A 15,571-nucleotide genomic window follows, 5' to 3' on the forward strand; every position below is an offset into this window, starting at 1 on the left:
AACATGATTCAGTCTGCTGTGAAGGCATGCAACTGCTGCGAGTGACCGGCTGGGGTGGATGGCACCATGACCCTTAGTTGGTCAAGCGCAATATTAGTATCAGAATTTTTATTTAGACTTGAGGAATCCGATGAGTTATGAAGCTCTTTTTCACAGATGTCCAGTAGTATGTATGTAGAAATTATTTCCCACCATACAAAGCCAACTGTGCTAATTGGAAGTGCAGGACAACAACCCAAACACAAAAAAACAGTTCTAGAGAAATTAGTTTTCAATATAGATTTAAAAGTGAAGAAGTCAGCCTTGCATAATCAATAACGATTAAGTCAGTCAGCATCTAACAATCAATTGGGAGCATTCCAGACGGCCGCAGAAGCGCATTTGAAAGCGTGCGATGCAGTGACCATCTTTGTTGGATGGCCATCAAAAGCTGCCACTGCAAGGGTGACAAAAAGTTCACGTGACAGTTTAGTAGCAGACGCTGCACACACGCATGCTTGCTGGTGTCGTGTGTCTGTGGCCGGGTACCACCGGCAGCCTCACCATGCATTTGGTGCACACGGGTCGGACGCTGGGCTTGAGCTGTCGCCGGAAGAACTCTCCCAGGTTGCGGTAGTGCTGCAGGTCCTCGACGGCCGCCTCCGTCATGTCAACGCTGAAGGCGCGGATGTAAAGCGTGTAGATAGGCCGGCGGAGCCAGCCTGGCAGCTCCAGCTGATTGAGGCGCCCCCAGGCGCGCGACAGCATGCGCGTCGGCACGGACTTGTACACGGCCACCTGCAAGGAGACGAATGCAGGTGGCTTGAGTGAGCACGTGCAGCAGCAGCGGTAGCAACAGCAGCGGCAGCAGCAGCAGCAGCAACAGTCCACGTTGGTTGGCAGCTGGTGGCGGCAGCGCTGGGAAATCAATGTGAAAACTGCAATTGATTGTTAGATGCTAACTGACTAAATCGTTATCGATTATGCAAGGCTGACTTATTCAGGCGTAACCGACAAAGGAACAAAGGAGGCGACTGAAAAGTTGGGTTAAGGAAACAAAACTAATGTGAGCAAAACAGCAAGGTGAGTAAACAAAATAAAACAGCTGTTTGGAGGGACAGAGCTGGAAAGAATGAGAAAGTGTGTAAATGAGGACAATTACTGAAAGTGGACTGAAATCAAATTGAGGCAAGTGAGAGCACTGTGGAGGGTTTTTCGGAAATTTAATTTGACTGGAAAGCCAAAAGCCAAGAAGCACAGTATCTCATATGATGCAGCTTACACACACAAATACTCAGCAACAAAATGCGAACAACAGCTGAAGAGTATGTAAAGAAGGATTAAGGGACGAATCTTCAAAATTACTTTTGTGAGACACAAAGAGGAGCTCACTAATCAGAGAACAAAGGACGAGACTGGATGAGACTGGTGACGGAACGCAAGCGAAAAGGAGGGTACACCCCGGGGAGGAAGTCCGCCGCAGAGACGGAGCGATGAGATCAACACATGAAACTAAAATAATAACAATTTTTTTTTATATTATTCGGTAAGGCCCACTGCTCTTTTTCAGAAGTGACCTGGCCACCAATGATAGATTAACAAAGTGGCTTAACATGTGGACATTTATAGCAACCAAATATTCGATAAAGGCACGTTTCTCAATGTCGAAGCGAAAAACCGGAGGTCCCGGAGAAAAATCTACCTGACCACCAAATATACAGCAGGCGTCAGGGTCGGGATCGAACCCATGACCTCCTGTATAACAGGCGAGGTAGTTAAAATCACATGTGCAGGATCAAGAAGGCATTGTTGAATCACGGAGGCAAAATAATGGGGGGGGGGAGATACAGATCAGACAATGATTAACAAAGTAATTTAATGGTTTTTATGATTGATTTATACAGACCAGCGATAAGGGCAGGGGGTGGACTGACATATCATTGTCATCATCACTACAGCCACAAATATTTTGTGCCTAATCAATCAATGTCAACTAAAGAACTGTGGTAAACTCAAGAATCACTGAAAATATGAGCATCATCGTCATCATTGAGTATTCAGGTTTGGCAGTTCTGATGCGGTTAGCCTACTGTGTTCATTCATAACTTGTCGGACACACTTTAGCACGGGTCTTAGATTGTGAAGCCAACGCATGTAGAAATGTTCATTCCTGCCGCAGGTTGTTGAGTGAATGTATGATTAGATCGTGCATAATACATGGTAAAATAATGAGGATTGTTTTTAGCGTTATACACTCAATGACTTATGGTGGCATGGTGATGCCTCCTCCTCCTCTTTCAATCATGTAAAGGTTACTAAAAATAGACAATGGAACAACATTAATTATGTACCAAGATTCGCATGAAATGGCATGCGCCCACAGGTTGAACCAGTCGCACATCAAGAGCCCGAATTAAACTCACGGACATCAAATTTCAAGTTACCTTAGGTTTAAAAAAGGGCCGTTAACGCGTTTCTGTCCAAATCACTGTGTGAAAAGGCTTGCGATCCAACAGTGCCACTACTATGTAGCTGTTGGCGGTCGTGTTGCACAACTATCTTACGTCTTTTTGGATACAACCTGAAAACACATGAGAGAAACCAACAGTATTGGCCAGGCCTACGCATGTGGCTTCTGTTATTTACACAAACAACATTACGAGGATTTGTATTTCAAAGATGTATACAAGTGACTGTCGTCTATTCGAGAGCTAATAACCACGCTGAACCTTTGCAACGCTGCGTAGGGGTTTGGCATAGAGCCCTGCAGTTTGGGAGAGGCACGCAGGGGATAAAGGAATGGCAAATGAGCCTGCAGGCTAATTGAAACTGTTACGTGACGCAGCCTAGATAGGCCGTTGCAAATCAATTCAATTTAAAAGATAATTTACAGCAAGAGAATGTGAGTGTTAGGTTGATTAGTGGGCTGAGGAGGGAGAGTGTTGGGTGGTGGAAGGATAGATAAAGCAGTGCACACCATGTGTGTGTGTGTATAAACACATCTCAGCTGTTCTTGATAAGGGAAGGGACTGGTGCATAAAGCATCTCAGGACAGCGCATGACCCTGCACCTTCTGGTCAAGACTATAATCTCATCTACATAAGCCATTTGGAGTCAATGAGACAATTAAACATTCACAATGCATGGACACGTAAGCCGAGTTTACATGAGCTGCTAGTATCCGGACCAATCAAACTATAAAAGTAAAGCGCACTGACTCATCCAGCACCTCCTGCCTACATTGGTCATCATCGTCTCCACGAGGCCGTGCACAGGAAGAAATATATGACGTCACTGTCATTATCTGAGTAACAAGATTGTTACTGTTTAATGCTTGTGTTACATTGTGTTGTATTTGCTTTTATTGTATTCAATGTTCTTATTTTATTACATTGGCGTGTGTTTGTACGTGCATTTTCTTGTGTACTGTCTAATTAGTTGAGTTAATTATATATTGGATGATTCCCACACCGCCAACAGCAGCCATAAAATGATCTCCAGCCAGCATATTATTGTGCTTCATCAATAACAGTAAAAAACAATAATCATAAAATAACTGCTATGTGCGATATGCACCATTCTGATAGCGCAAAGCTATCCCGATGTTCCACAGACAGTGTGCAGGGGCGATGTTCATTCGTGCAATCCCAATTGAGTGAGATCTTCGGAAACTTTGGACCATGACACCAGCCTATTACATGGGGGGATCTTTACTGTCCCCCCTGTGATGCAAAGGGGATGCATTTTATGACAATATTTAGCAAAACGGACGATACCATTATCTTGCCGGTTATATTGTGCTAACCACTGCTCTATTGATAATCTAGCGCTGGTCATGGAAACACAGCTCCAGAGACCAGCAAGTCTTTCGCTTATTGGATGTATGAGCCTCATCCAATTAGCCCTGGCCAATGTAAAAAGAGCAATTATTTAGCCACTCGGCTTCGTGGAAGGACTGAGCCACTCCAAGTCAGTATGCTGAGAATTATCACCTGATGCTCCACGCAAATGAATAAGTGGATTCGTTGAATGCGTGTAGGCAAGTCTGCTGTAAAAGACCTGTCTTTAAAGCACTTTGAATGAACGGGTGGCAGCTAAGCTGGGGCAAGCAGGGAGCAAAGGCTTGAGTCTGGAAACGCAATCCTCATTGAGAGAACGGGACATTGTGCGAGACTTTGGCAGGAAGGTATAACTGTCAAAGTCAAAGTGAGTGGCAATTTTGAAACTAAATAAATTGTAAATGTATAAACAACAGCCTATTTGTGCCAAGCCTGACAGCATTTGAAATAAAACACATTTACAATGAAGATTACAGCAAAGATTGATTTCGTCTTGTGTGCTCCAAGGGTTCAATCAGTTTCACATGCAGCATCAATCAGACCTTCTGGGAAGGCAAGCGCAGTCATAGACTTGGCTCTTACGTTCTTTAAATAAAGCCATTCATGGTCAGCCTTAGCCGACTACACTGAAAGCTCACTGTACACAGGTAAAGAGTGGCTGCACTGGGCCTTTCCATGGATGAAAAAGCAATAGGACTTAACAATGACAGCCTGGCTCTTGCTTTCTGATCAAGCACCTTTTATGTGGCATGTTACTTAAATAACCAAAAGTACCCCCACTAACAAAAATCGTCAATAACAATGCCCTATAGAGGAAGAAATACATTTTAGGTGATGGCCCTCCTTCATATCTCTACTATCACCTAAAACATATCTCTGCTATGAAGCAGGGCCATCACAAACATCGTCGCCTATTAGGGCAATGGTATTGACAAATATCTAATTTCCCAGTGTAACACACTGTGGAAACATACTTATACCCTGCCGATTAATGAACAGACCAGTTGTACCTGGAATATAACCAGCTACAACTGGAGGAAGCATGCCCCATTTACTGTTTTAGGCGGTGAGGCATTTATTAAAAAATGTTGGAATGTTTTGCATAGGAGGGTGGGTGACTGTAAAGGAATGGGATGTGGGTATGCAACGATGGGAGGGGAGGTATCGTGGGTTGGCACACCACTCTATGCTTGATTATTGTCAAAGGACAGTTAGGCGTGTACACATGCACAGACACGAACAAATACGTGACCACTGCATGTAGGTTGGATATTTACATCAGGTTAATGTTTGGACATTTTTCATTTATAGCAAACGCTTTATACTTATCTCTCAAGAGCAGAGGTGTAATGTGCATGGCCCAACAAACACACTTTAAATTTTCTAATGTTCCCAGTGTGAAAGATTACCGTCGCTGGGAATGGACAGCAGAGCCTGCCAAGATGCTGCCACCGGAACACTAGCACCGGCACGCACGCACAAGACGTGCCCGACCGACTGACGCTCGACAGACTAACGACAGACTAACACAAGGGGGTGAAAGTTGGGGTGGTGGGGGGGGAGTTCTTACCCTGCTGGACAGGCGCCAAGCGGGCCTGCCAACGCCCGGCAACAGCAGGCGCCACGGCTGCAGCGCCAACCAGGGCAGCCTGCCCAGCCTACGCAAGGGGCCTTTCACAGAGAGCGACGGCAAGCCGAACCTACAAGGGGGCAGAGAGCAGACACCGCAGGCGGGCAGCCGCGGGTATTCGCCCGTCAGCTGCGGGGCCGAACGCGCGCGAGAGCGACCTTTCAACTCCGAACTGCGGCCGTTGCACGAGGGCGGCCGCCTACCGCAGCGCAACACGACTGCTGCCGCTACTGCTGCCTGTGAGTTTGTGCCGTTCTTTTCACAGGGATGCGTCTCCAACAGAGGGTTCTCCTTTGACTGTGCTGCCGCAGGGGGAAGCAGTATTGCAGGTGCACTAAGATAGGTGCCAAAATAATGACCGTGGCAGATAAAACAATGGGCGAGTTTCTTAAAATTCCCCTGCTTGTTCACCGAGCAGGATAAGCGGTACACCAGAGGTAATCAATCGGGAGATCGTATGCGGTGAGATAAGGTACGGGTAACTCCCACCTGTCAATGAGTCTGGCCAGTGTGGAAGAAAAAGCCAAAATACCCTCGAGGCTTTACAGCACCCTCTGGTAGAGGTTCTTCTGCCACAGAGCATAGGCAAGGAATTGCACTACTGCACCGTTACCTCTTAAGGATGGCTTTTAGCGAAACACTCGAGGTTTTGGCACAGCCAAATAAACTATGTGTGGTGAAATAAAAAAGAATTGAAGACAATGACATCACAACATTAACATCCTATGTACATGCTAAATATGTGGTACTTCCACCTGTGATAATGGTTGGCAGTAGAGTACAGATTATTTCTGGATTTTGACGAAAGGGATGCATTCTTCAAAACAAACTTTTGTAAATCGGAATGGCTTTTCCCATTAATTGATATGAAAAATCAGGGATGTGTTTTAGACAGTCATTCCAACTCTACTGTTAACCTAAACATATACACCTGTATCACTATTTCACAATAGAAAAATAATAAGAACATGAATATAAAAACGATTGAATAATAATTAATATAAAAAAACTAAACCAATTAATCTTTTCAGGAAACTCAACAAAAGATCTGCATGTTGGAATGACTGGAAAGGTGATGTGGAGGAGTTACTGTTGCGCCGTATGGATGGATGATGCAGCCTTCCGGGTGCTTTTTGTTTGATCTCAAGGCGCGTGCCATTTGAAATTCTCTGAACGTGGAAATTCTATTTTGTTAATGGAAAATGTCCATAATGTGTCAATTGCGTGAACGCAAAATGGAATAAACCTGACGTTCGTAAATCGAGGAATACCTGTACTAATTTGGCAATTCAAATAATCCGCGGAATACATCACAGCAGATGGCTTTGATTATGATGAAGCTTCGTTTGAAATGCTATTTCTGTGAGGCTTGCTAGAGCCTGGAATATATTTGAACAGGAAATATATTTTTTTTGCCAGAGCATGTTTCCTATTAATTAAATGTAAAATGTTGATACAAATGTAAAAAATAAAAAAACGCAAATGATGTTACTCAATTAGCCTGCATTTCGCATCAATATATCTAGCAAACAAATACTGCATATCTACAATATTGTTGTAATCCAAGCCAAGATGACACAACCACTTACAAATCAACTACACCTAATTATTGTCCAGAATAAACCTTCTAGAGGTGCAAATTCTCATGGGTATTTGGAAGTTCTGTACCCCTCCTTGCCCCCCCCCCCTCTTCCAAGCCCCTCCCCCCTTACAAACCACCCACCACCCCCTCTTGTCTAAAAAGCCTCAAATCTGATCTGAGACCACCAATGAATAGCATGTACCACTTGACGCTGTGAAAGACCAGGCCATTCTTAAAGGACTGTCAACAAACAAAACCTTCAAGGGAAAAGAGTAATCTCTTTTATCCTGTTTGAAAAAAAATATATACCATCACTTGCAATAGAAAGAATTACATCTCACCAAAACCATGTTCATCCATGCACTATTGTATAACATACAGAACCTTATGGAAATACTGCAGCTGGGAGCATGCTTATATATATTATTTCTTGTCAACAAGATCTATGCTCAGTTGCTCAAAGATGGGGGTGGAAATAGAACAGTTTAATGATGTAAAATTTTACAATGACATAAAAGGAAGACTCACTCATGTGATCAATGAACGGGAATATTGTGGGTTCACACATGTATATTATTGACCCTTGACCGAGTTGAAAGTACATTGATCTATTAAAGACCACATACATTATATCACATGGGCTTAATCGATCTGTAAGGGAAAAACTGCAAACCAACACCGTGACCTAAAAATAAGACATCCTGCTTTGCGCCTCTAATCCGTACTTACTGGCACCTTGCCTTGCTGCATGCTCAGTTTCCGTGGTTAATTTTAGCCTACAATGTTTAATTTCTATACCCACTGTGAAGAGAAGTATGCCCTCTTCTGCACACACTATTACAATTAATTATATGCAGAAGGCTCATTGTGAGGTTGCTAAGAGGACCTCGTGTTGATGGAATGTCTCGATGCACTGTTCAGACTTTACATCCCATGACTGGCAAGTCCATGAACTGTGAATGTGGGTGACCAAGAACGATCCTTTCTTGAGGTCGCGGCCAATTATAAAGTTTGGGAATATTTTACTCATGAGTGAATTAATGTGCCGAATAAATGTGCGCATTAAAATAATGTATCGACTAGTGCACTAACTCTAATGGTCAAATTTAGGCCATTTGAGTGGTGGCGAGAAAGTAAACCCTCGAAAAACAAATCATATGCCGCTTCTTTAAGACGTGCCCTCCTGTTGTCCCTGCTGGGACAATGTACTGGCAAGAAAGCAGTTCCATCAACGATAACGGGATGCCAAATTCACACTAAATTTTTGAGGTCACATTGTGTGAACACGGATAGATGGTGTGGATGGGATAGAGCCGAGATGGGCACGGGCAGCTACTCCGTGCGCCAGGCCGCTACTCCGTGCGCCAGGCCTTCTTAGCGGCAGTAAACGTGCCGACTCGTTTTTCATTTTCTCTACCCTCGGCAGGTGGCAGCGCACAATGAGGCCCTTTGTTAACCCCCATAGCGCTAGCGACACTCAGCTCTGCATTAAATCAAATACATTGGTACACATTTACACAATAAAGGGCAGCCACACATCGAGAATTGTTACTGCTGTTGTCACTAACACAATAAATAAAGCCATGTTCCTCAGCCTAGCAGTCACCTTGTCTTGTTCACATGAATCCTTGCTGGCATGCGCAATACATCCCGAGCAAAGCAGTGTCAATTTAATTAAAACAACATAGACATCCCCAGTCACACACACACACGCATACACACACAGATATAACATTCAGTACTGGCTTTCTGATCAATTAAAATACCCATTCGCTGTAATGAAATTGGCTAGAAACATTATCTTTGCAAGAGCAGGCCTTTGCATGGTACTTATATTGTTTAGATTCAGAAACCACTTACTAAAATGATGCCTTTCCTGATCTATGTAGATGGTAATAACCTTCCCACCCCTTCTTCGCAGGCCTCTGGGTGCCACGCTGGGTTATCATGCGAGAAAGTTGACATTCAAATTAAATCCTGCTTGCAGCAAGCAAGCAGGCAGTTTCAATCCGGCTCAACATCGTCGGCAAGCTCGTTTTGCCGTGTATAACCGTAATGGGTTTTGATAACGCGCATTTCATTCAGATACGACCGTTATGCAGTAAATCTTTCTTCTCCCAAACCCTTTCACATCGAAATCTCGGTGATAATGTAACCGACTTATAATTTAAGGCTCACGCGCAAAGTGAAAAATGGCCTTATATGCCCGTGACACTAATGAGTAATGTGTGGAAACCCACTCTCGTTATGTTCTTTGATATTTTCAACTCGGAGGTTACAGTGAAGCTAAAAACAAATCCGTAGTTTGTAGAGTTTAAATGTGAATATTCTAATCTAGAAGGCAAAACAGAGTTGTTGCAATTAAATAGAATAATAAAATGATAACAAAAATTCCTCGACCATACATAACAAAGTCTTACACAAATATGCCGAGCGATTGGCTGATTTCCTATCTACAAGCAAAAGAGGATTTAAGACAACAGCCCCAAAGCGAAAATATTTTTAAAATTCTATTAGTAACTAAGCATCACACAAAATTCATACCTCACTCACACAACCACATGTAGGCATGCATATATAAATAAGCACAGTGAATGGGCCAAGACTCCAACCAGGCACGTTTTCAACTGACAATGCTAAAAAGAAACGCAATCAACATAGACACATTACTTATTTACGACGCATTAGCTCAGCAAAGAATGCTACGGTCCTGTAGTCAGCTGTGGCCTACGGCTGTTTCATTTCATTCAGCGGTCCTGTCTGCCTGTCTGGAGCAGACCCCCTCCCCTTTACCGACCCTTGGTCACGGCGCATTTACCTGAACTTGCGCTGCTTGCGTTTGGACGGACAGCTGGGCGGTGCACAGGCACCGTCGTCGGCATCCGACCTGCCCAAATTACCATGCGCTGTCGGCGAGCGGGCCAAGCCCAGGGGTTTGAAGGCCGCAGGCGGCCGCTGCACCCGGTGAAGGTCGTAGCAGCGAGACTCGTGGATGCACCGCCGGCATTTCATCACCTCCTACCCCCCCGCGAGACGCCGCCTAGGAGGCACCTTCGCGAGGTGGGCGTCGCTGAGGCAACGCGTGATCCGACGGGTCGACTGATGGCCTCAGGCGGAGGGCCTCGCTCGCTCGTGGGGGGCGGAGCGCCTCGCTCGAGAGCTCGAGCTTACGCCTAAACGAGCGTCTCCGCGCGGCTTAACTAATCGACGATCGGGGGGGAGGGAAAAAAAAAAAAAAGCCCCTTTTTTTCAGCATAGACCAGGGAAGGCCCCCTGTCGGCCAGCCGTCCGTCGCGTGACGGGACCGAACAGACGAACGACGCCAGTCTCCGGCAATGAGGCGGTGGGCGAAGCACTCGATTCCCCGCGAGAAATCGGCGAGCGCCGCCGCCGCCGCCTAAAGGCTCGCAGCGTTGCCGCGCCCCTGCCCGAGAGAGAGAGAGCGCGCGTGTGTGTGTGTGTGTGTGCACGGACGGGCGGGGTTTGCCGCTCGTTGCGCTCGTGTGCCCGGGACGGCTCGGCTCGTCCTGCTGTTTATAATCCAGCCAAAAAGGGCCGGCTCGTTTTCGGTGACGCAATTTCCGCTAGCCCGCAGCCAACTCTCCCTTAACCCTTTGCCCTGCTCACAATTCCCCCATGCGTGCTGACAAATTATATCGGATAGGGTGTGACCCAGTTTTGAGCACAGAATAGGGCACTCAATACGGTGTTCACAAATCATTCTGTTGCAAGGAGGGCAGGGGGGGGGGAAACAGGAACTTTCTGTCTAGCACGGAATTAAAAGAGGACAGAAGCAATCGTGGTTCACAAAGCCATTAGATGTCAGGTTCTGCTTACTTTGGGGCTTTCTGCCATAGCCTTTGTAAAAACAGGTACACATTTCAAATACCTACACACAGGATCTGGATGTAACATAATTAACCGTGATTCCATGTGACAATAACTTTACTTGTCTTATCAGAACGTATTAATTTACAGATATTTTGTAACGACGTTATTACAGAGCTTGAAATGTCCACCCGAAAGCAAAGGACGGAGCATGGTTATGCCGCCATCAGAGGCTTCGGGAGAAATGGATCACGAGCGGATTTCCCATAACAATCATTTTTTATGGCCCTTGGCCAATGTGTCCTGTGGGCTCGGTTAGCGTGACCATTCCACTGCATAGTTCAATCAACATGTCTTCAATGCACAAAAGACAAACAAACAGCTCTAAAATGTTCCACACCAGGAGGCCCCTTTGTCCAATTATTGACCAGGCAACTGCCCCCCCCCCCAATTCTCTAACTGCAACACATGACTGACTATTATACATTGATCTGCACAGAACTCTGGAGGCGATGCATGTGTCAAATGTAAGTTTCCGATTTAAATTGCTTTCAAAAGTGCAACTAAATAGCTGGATGTGTTGTAAAGTACACATCTGTAGAGAGATGTGACCACCCCCCCCTAAATCTCTGAAAACTATGTAACTGAATGCAAAAAGAATGTTTAAAATTGTCAAGGTTTTAACAAGCAGGAACATTTAAAATATATCTGTGATGGTTGACCAAACTGAACACAACATTCTAGATGTAAAGCTTTCGTGACTGCAAGGATCCATACTCTTTGGTTCTATTCGGTAAAGTCACGTAGGTAAAAAATAAAACAACAAAAATCACGACGTTTCGGCCACAACACACCTGATGAAGGCCGCTTGTGTTGTGGCCGAAACGTCGTGATTTTTGTTGTTTTATTCTTTACCTACGTGACTTTACCGAATAGAACCAAAGAGTATGAACACAACATATGCGCTACATTTCTTTCAAATTTATTTTTTTAAATACAATAAAAATCACTGATGCCACCAAATACATATAATTCACAAATTTACAGCCCTTTGTCAATCCACTGTTGGATGAACTGCTGTGCACGCAGTGTCGGTAATGGGGTTTATAGACCATACTTCACCACACTGGTCAGTATGGTTTAATGAGATAGTGCCTAGGAGCGATTTGGATATTACTCGCCACTGACATAATTGTGGCCAAGAATCGTACTCGGGTAACAGTGCTCAGAGCTCAGTGTTTACTAATGCTTCACTGTTCTACTTCACGACCATGATAAAGACAGAATGTCCATTTTTGCCGAAAAACACGCGGTACAATCAGAAAACATATCGGAGAGCCATACAGTACAACTGCAAAAAAAACCAACGCAGTACTTTGCAGTCTGCTTCAACAGGATGTTTAGGAATGCAATGTACGAGAATAACAAACATTCCTGGCACATGCATCCACTGCGGTCTATATTGAACAGATGGGAATATAAAAAAATTAAAGAGCTGATGGTTCCAATAGGCTTTTGTCCGTAAAAAGGAAAATATTAATCGTTTCCCAAAAATGAGATTGCTCTTTCCTAAATGTACCTCCGAGTGGAATTATATTATCCAATGCAACATCTCCAAAAGCATCAAGATTTTAGGTATGTCAATAAATAATATTAATCTAATTGCTTAGGGATTTCAATTTTACAGGATTTATCCATTACAGCACGCAGATTTAGTTGAAGCCATACTGTGATTATCCTTCCATTAAATGGCAGTGAACCTGTATTTTTTGTTATAGCTTAAAAAGACTAAAGATAGGTATTTTCAATGCAATACTGTAACGTTGCTTAAAGTAATAATCGTGTTTTTAGCACTCCCCAACATAAAAAAACATTATATCCAGTAATATTTCACCGAACGTGAGGCTTAGGTTCCTGGACAATGCCGTGTTGGGCAAAACAGAGTTCGACAAATAATATACCTTATGAGAATTATTATCCTGTACCTCTTTAATAAACAAATGATTTTACGTGATTTCCACCTTTGTTTTTAAACGAAAAAAGCACACGTAACATACATGGTGAATAAAATACGATGATAGTGACGAAGGTGAGGATGATGTTGGTGGGTGGTGTGAGACGACATGAGAGTGTTGGGGAGGGAATATGGCGATGAGTTATTCATCGGCAGTGTCTACAAGCAGACCGCACATTCCTTGTCAATGCAGAGATGAGAATCTAAGCAGCGTCAAACCGCGTAATGCCCAAACATCACCCCCGTGTTCCGACCTCAATTAGTAAACAGTGTATAGCCAAAGCACGCGTTCGATAAACCAGAAAACACGTACACCATGATGAAATGGGGAAGAGGATGATTTTATGTTTTCAAGGCAATGCAGCAAGTTGGTGAGAGGAGTATGAGAAGAGGTGGACTTCTGTATTGAATAAAACATTTGGATGGACAAAAAGTTCAGTCATGGGCAGAGAATAGGAAAGCATAACACGTAGGCTTTCGCGACCAATATCATCCATAAGAGGTTTTTGGGTTCGAGCGCGTAAATGTGTCGTTAAAACCCGCCTACATAAGCTGTTGGTGTAATTGTCGATAGCAAACACCAATGATAAAGACACACAGAACACTTGCACAAACCCATCCATGCGAGTCTTGTGCTGTGGGGGCTTCTCGTTGGGGCGACTCTATTGAGAGGTGGGGGGAGCGAGTGGGTGCCGTGTGGGAGTCACGCACGAGACAAGCCCACGGAAAGAGCGAAAGGAGCTCGAGTGTGGAGACGGCCTATACCCTGTTTCACGTCCGTTTAAGAAGCCTGATTGCTGAATTTTCAAGTCTGCCGGCTCAGCACCCTGACACGGTACATTAGCACTGCAAGCAATCTCCATCACTAATAAAATAGAACGCGAGTCAGAAATTGCATAGAGGCACGAATACAAATTCATATATTTAATCCCTCTGAATTAGAGCTTTTAAAATATGGATGTGGTACAAAGGCACCGGCTTCAACTTAAACACGGCAACAGCAGTACGCTACGGTTGTTGAATGGCAAATTAATGAGTAATACGAAGAGCAAGTTCGTCAAAATGTTTAAGGTTACAGCAAGAAGGAATGCAGCATCGTTTGAGTATGCAGTGAGACAAAAGGGAATGGCAAAGTTGTACATTACTGATGGCCCGTGGGCTAGATATCAACAAGTTACATAAGGAGGCGAGTATCTGAACAATGCATTTTGGCACGTTACAAGAACAAAGGACAGCAAGAGATGGGGATGACGGGTAGGCGCTTGCATTCTCTACCAGACTGTTCGCCTATGTATATGTAGGAACATTAAAAAGATATATGCCAGTCATATATTAGGAACATGTGAAGGTACAATACACACACTGATCATTGAATTCAATAGAAACACTTGAAGACCGATATGACTGAAATTCATGCTGGTGGAGGATGCAATGATGGGAGAAGAGTTTACCGAGTTTTTAATCAGCAACACTGAGGTCCATGCTGCCTTATTAAATGCCGCATTCATTTCATTTAGTAGCTGTTCAGATACTAGCATTAGCACTAAGATTAGAATAAGTTATACATTTCATTTAACGGTGCGTGTTAATACTGTAATGGCGCAAGCATGACAGTAATGTTTTGATTTAAATCTTTCGTGACTGCAGTAATTCATATTCTTAGCTCTTTCGGTAAAGTCACGTTGAAGGGAAACAATGAAATAATTATATATATTTTATTATTTTATTGTTTCCCTTCAACGTGACTTTACCGAAAGGGTTAAGAATATGATAGTAATGCTTTTGGGTATTGTTGCATTTGGGTTAACATTGAGGTTGGATGGTATTTACATTTGTGGATGAGTTCACATCACATTCCATTCTAGTGTAAGGGTTAGTGTTCATGCCATTCTGTGAACAATGCCATCACATGCAACGATGGAACAGTGATTCTACAAGAGAAACCATGAAGTTGGTATGTCATGATAAACAATGCTTGCTATGCTTAAGATGCATGCATCACATTTTGTGGAAAGTAATATTTATGGCTTATGCAGAAAAATAGGTAAATATTACATTTAAGCTATTTGAACCAATAAGACAGTTCAGCCAAGACAAAAATGTTATTGTGAACCAAGTAAAAACATTATACTAAATTATGAAAATGTATTAATTTGTGGGGGCAGGAGGGATAGAATAATTGCATGCCTAGAATGGATTATGATGACTGCGATAAATGCCAAATTAAGTTTATTAAAGACAACATTAAGTAAACGCTTACCATTTTAATACAGCTACAAGCGATACCAAAAATATATTGTATGCTGGTGATTCCTTTTATTGTAACATGTATTGATTCGTGACAAAGTGCACACGATTGTGCCACTAGGTTATTTATAACATGTATGCCACGATGTGTGGTCCCACTGGCTGAAGAAACACAAGGCCTTGTCACTGCCTCGACAGAAGCAGCACTTCCAAATATGAGCCAAGGGCAGGTGTTTTATATTCAGGAAAATAACCATGTTATTAACTTGACTTGTCTGCCCTTAGGTTGAGATCAAAGGAAAGGTTTTACATGTTCGAAGATTGTTAAATTCAAAACGTCAGTTGGGTCGTGGATTGCGCCTATCTCAACATACTATGTGGAAGCAATGCCCCCTTGTGTCAAGCAATAAGCATGTCATATTCTTGGTTCTTTCGGTGAAGTCACGAAGAAG

General features: G+C 43.6%; 1 protein-coding gene and 1 long non-coding RNA gene across 4 annotated transcripts in view; one reads left to right on the forward strand and one right to left on the reverse strand.

Annotated features, from left to right (window-relative positions):
- The window catches only part of LOC116939049 (phosphatidylserine decarboxylase proenzyme, mitochondrial-like), a 39,224-nt gene that overhangs the window by 15,956 nt on the left and 7,697 nt on the right, over nucleotides 1-15,571 (reverse strand). For 2 of the 3 annotated variants that reach the window (XM_032946934.2, XM_032946931.2), the window contains exon 4: nucleotides 544-777. In XM_032946934.2, the coding sequence (XP_032802825.1) occupies nucleotides 544-777 (234 nt within the window). Of the gene's footprint in view, nucleotides 1-543; nucleotides 778-5,388; nucleotides 5,519-9,848; nucleotides 11,663-15,571 lie in introns of those variants that run through there. The other variant, XM_032946933.2, reaches the window with a different exon arrangement.
- Nucleotides 5,516-15,571, forward strand: part of LOC116939051 (uncharacterized) — a 123,099-nt gene continuing 113,043 nt past the window's right edge. Inside the window, exon 1 of the long non-coding RNA XR_004402362.2 lies at nucleotides 5,516-5,687. This is a non-coding gene — a long non-coding RNA (uncharacterized LOC116939051). The remainder of the gene's footprint in view (nucleotides 5,688-15,571) is intronic.

The sequence above is a fragment of the Petromyzon marinus genome, chromosome 5 (genome assembly GCF_048934315.1).
Source record: "Petromyzon marinus isolate PM22_M1 ecotype Great Lakes invasive population chromosome 5, UKy_Petmar_22M1.pri1.0, whole genome shotgun sequence".
NCBI lineage: Eukaryota > Metazoa > Chordata > Hyperoartia > Petromyzontiformes > Petromyzontidae > Petromyzon > Petromyzon marinus.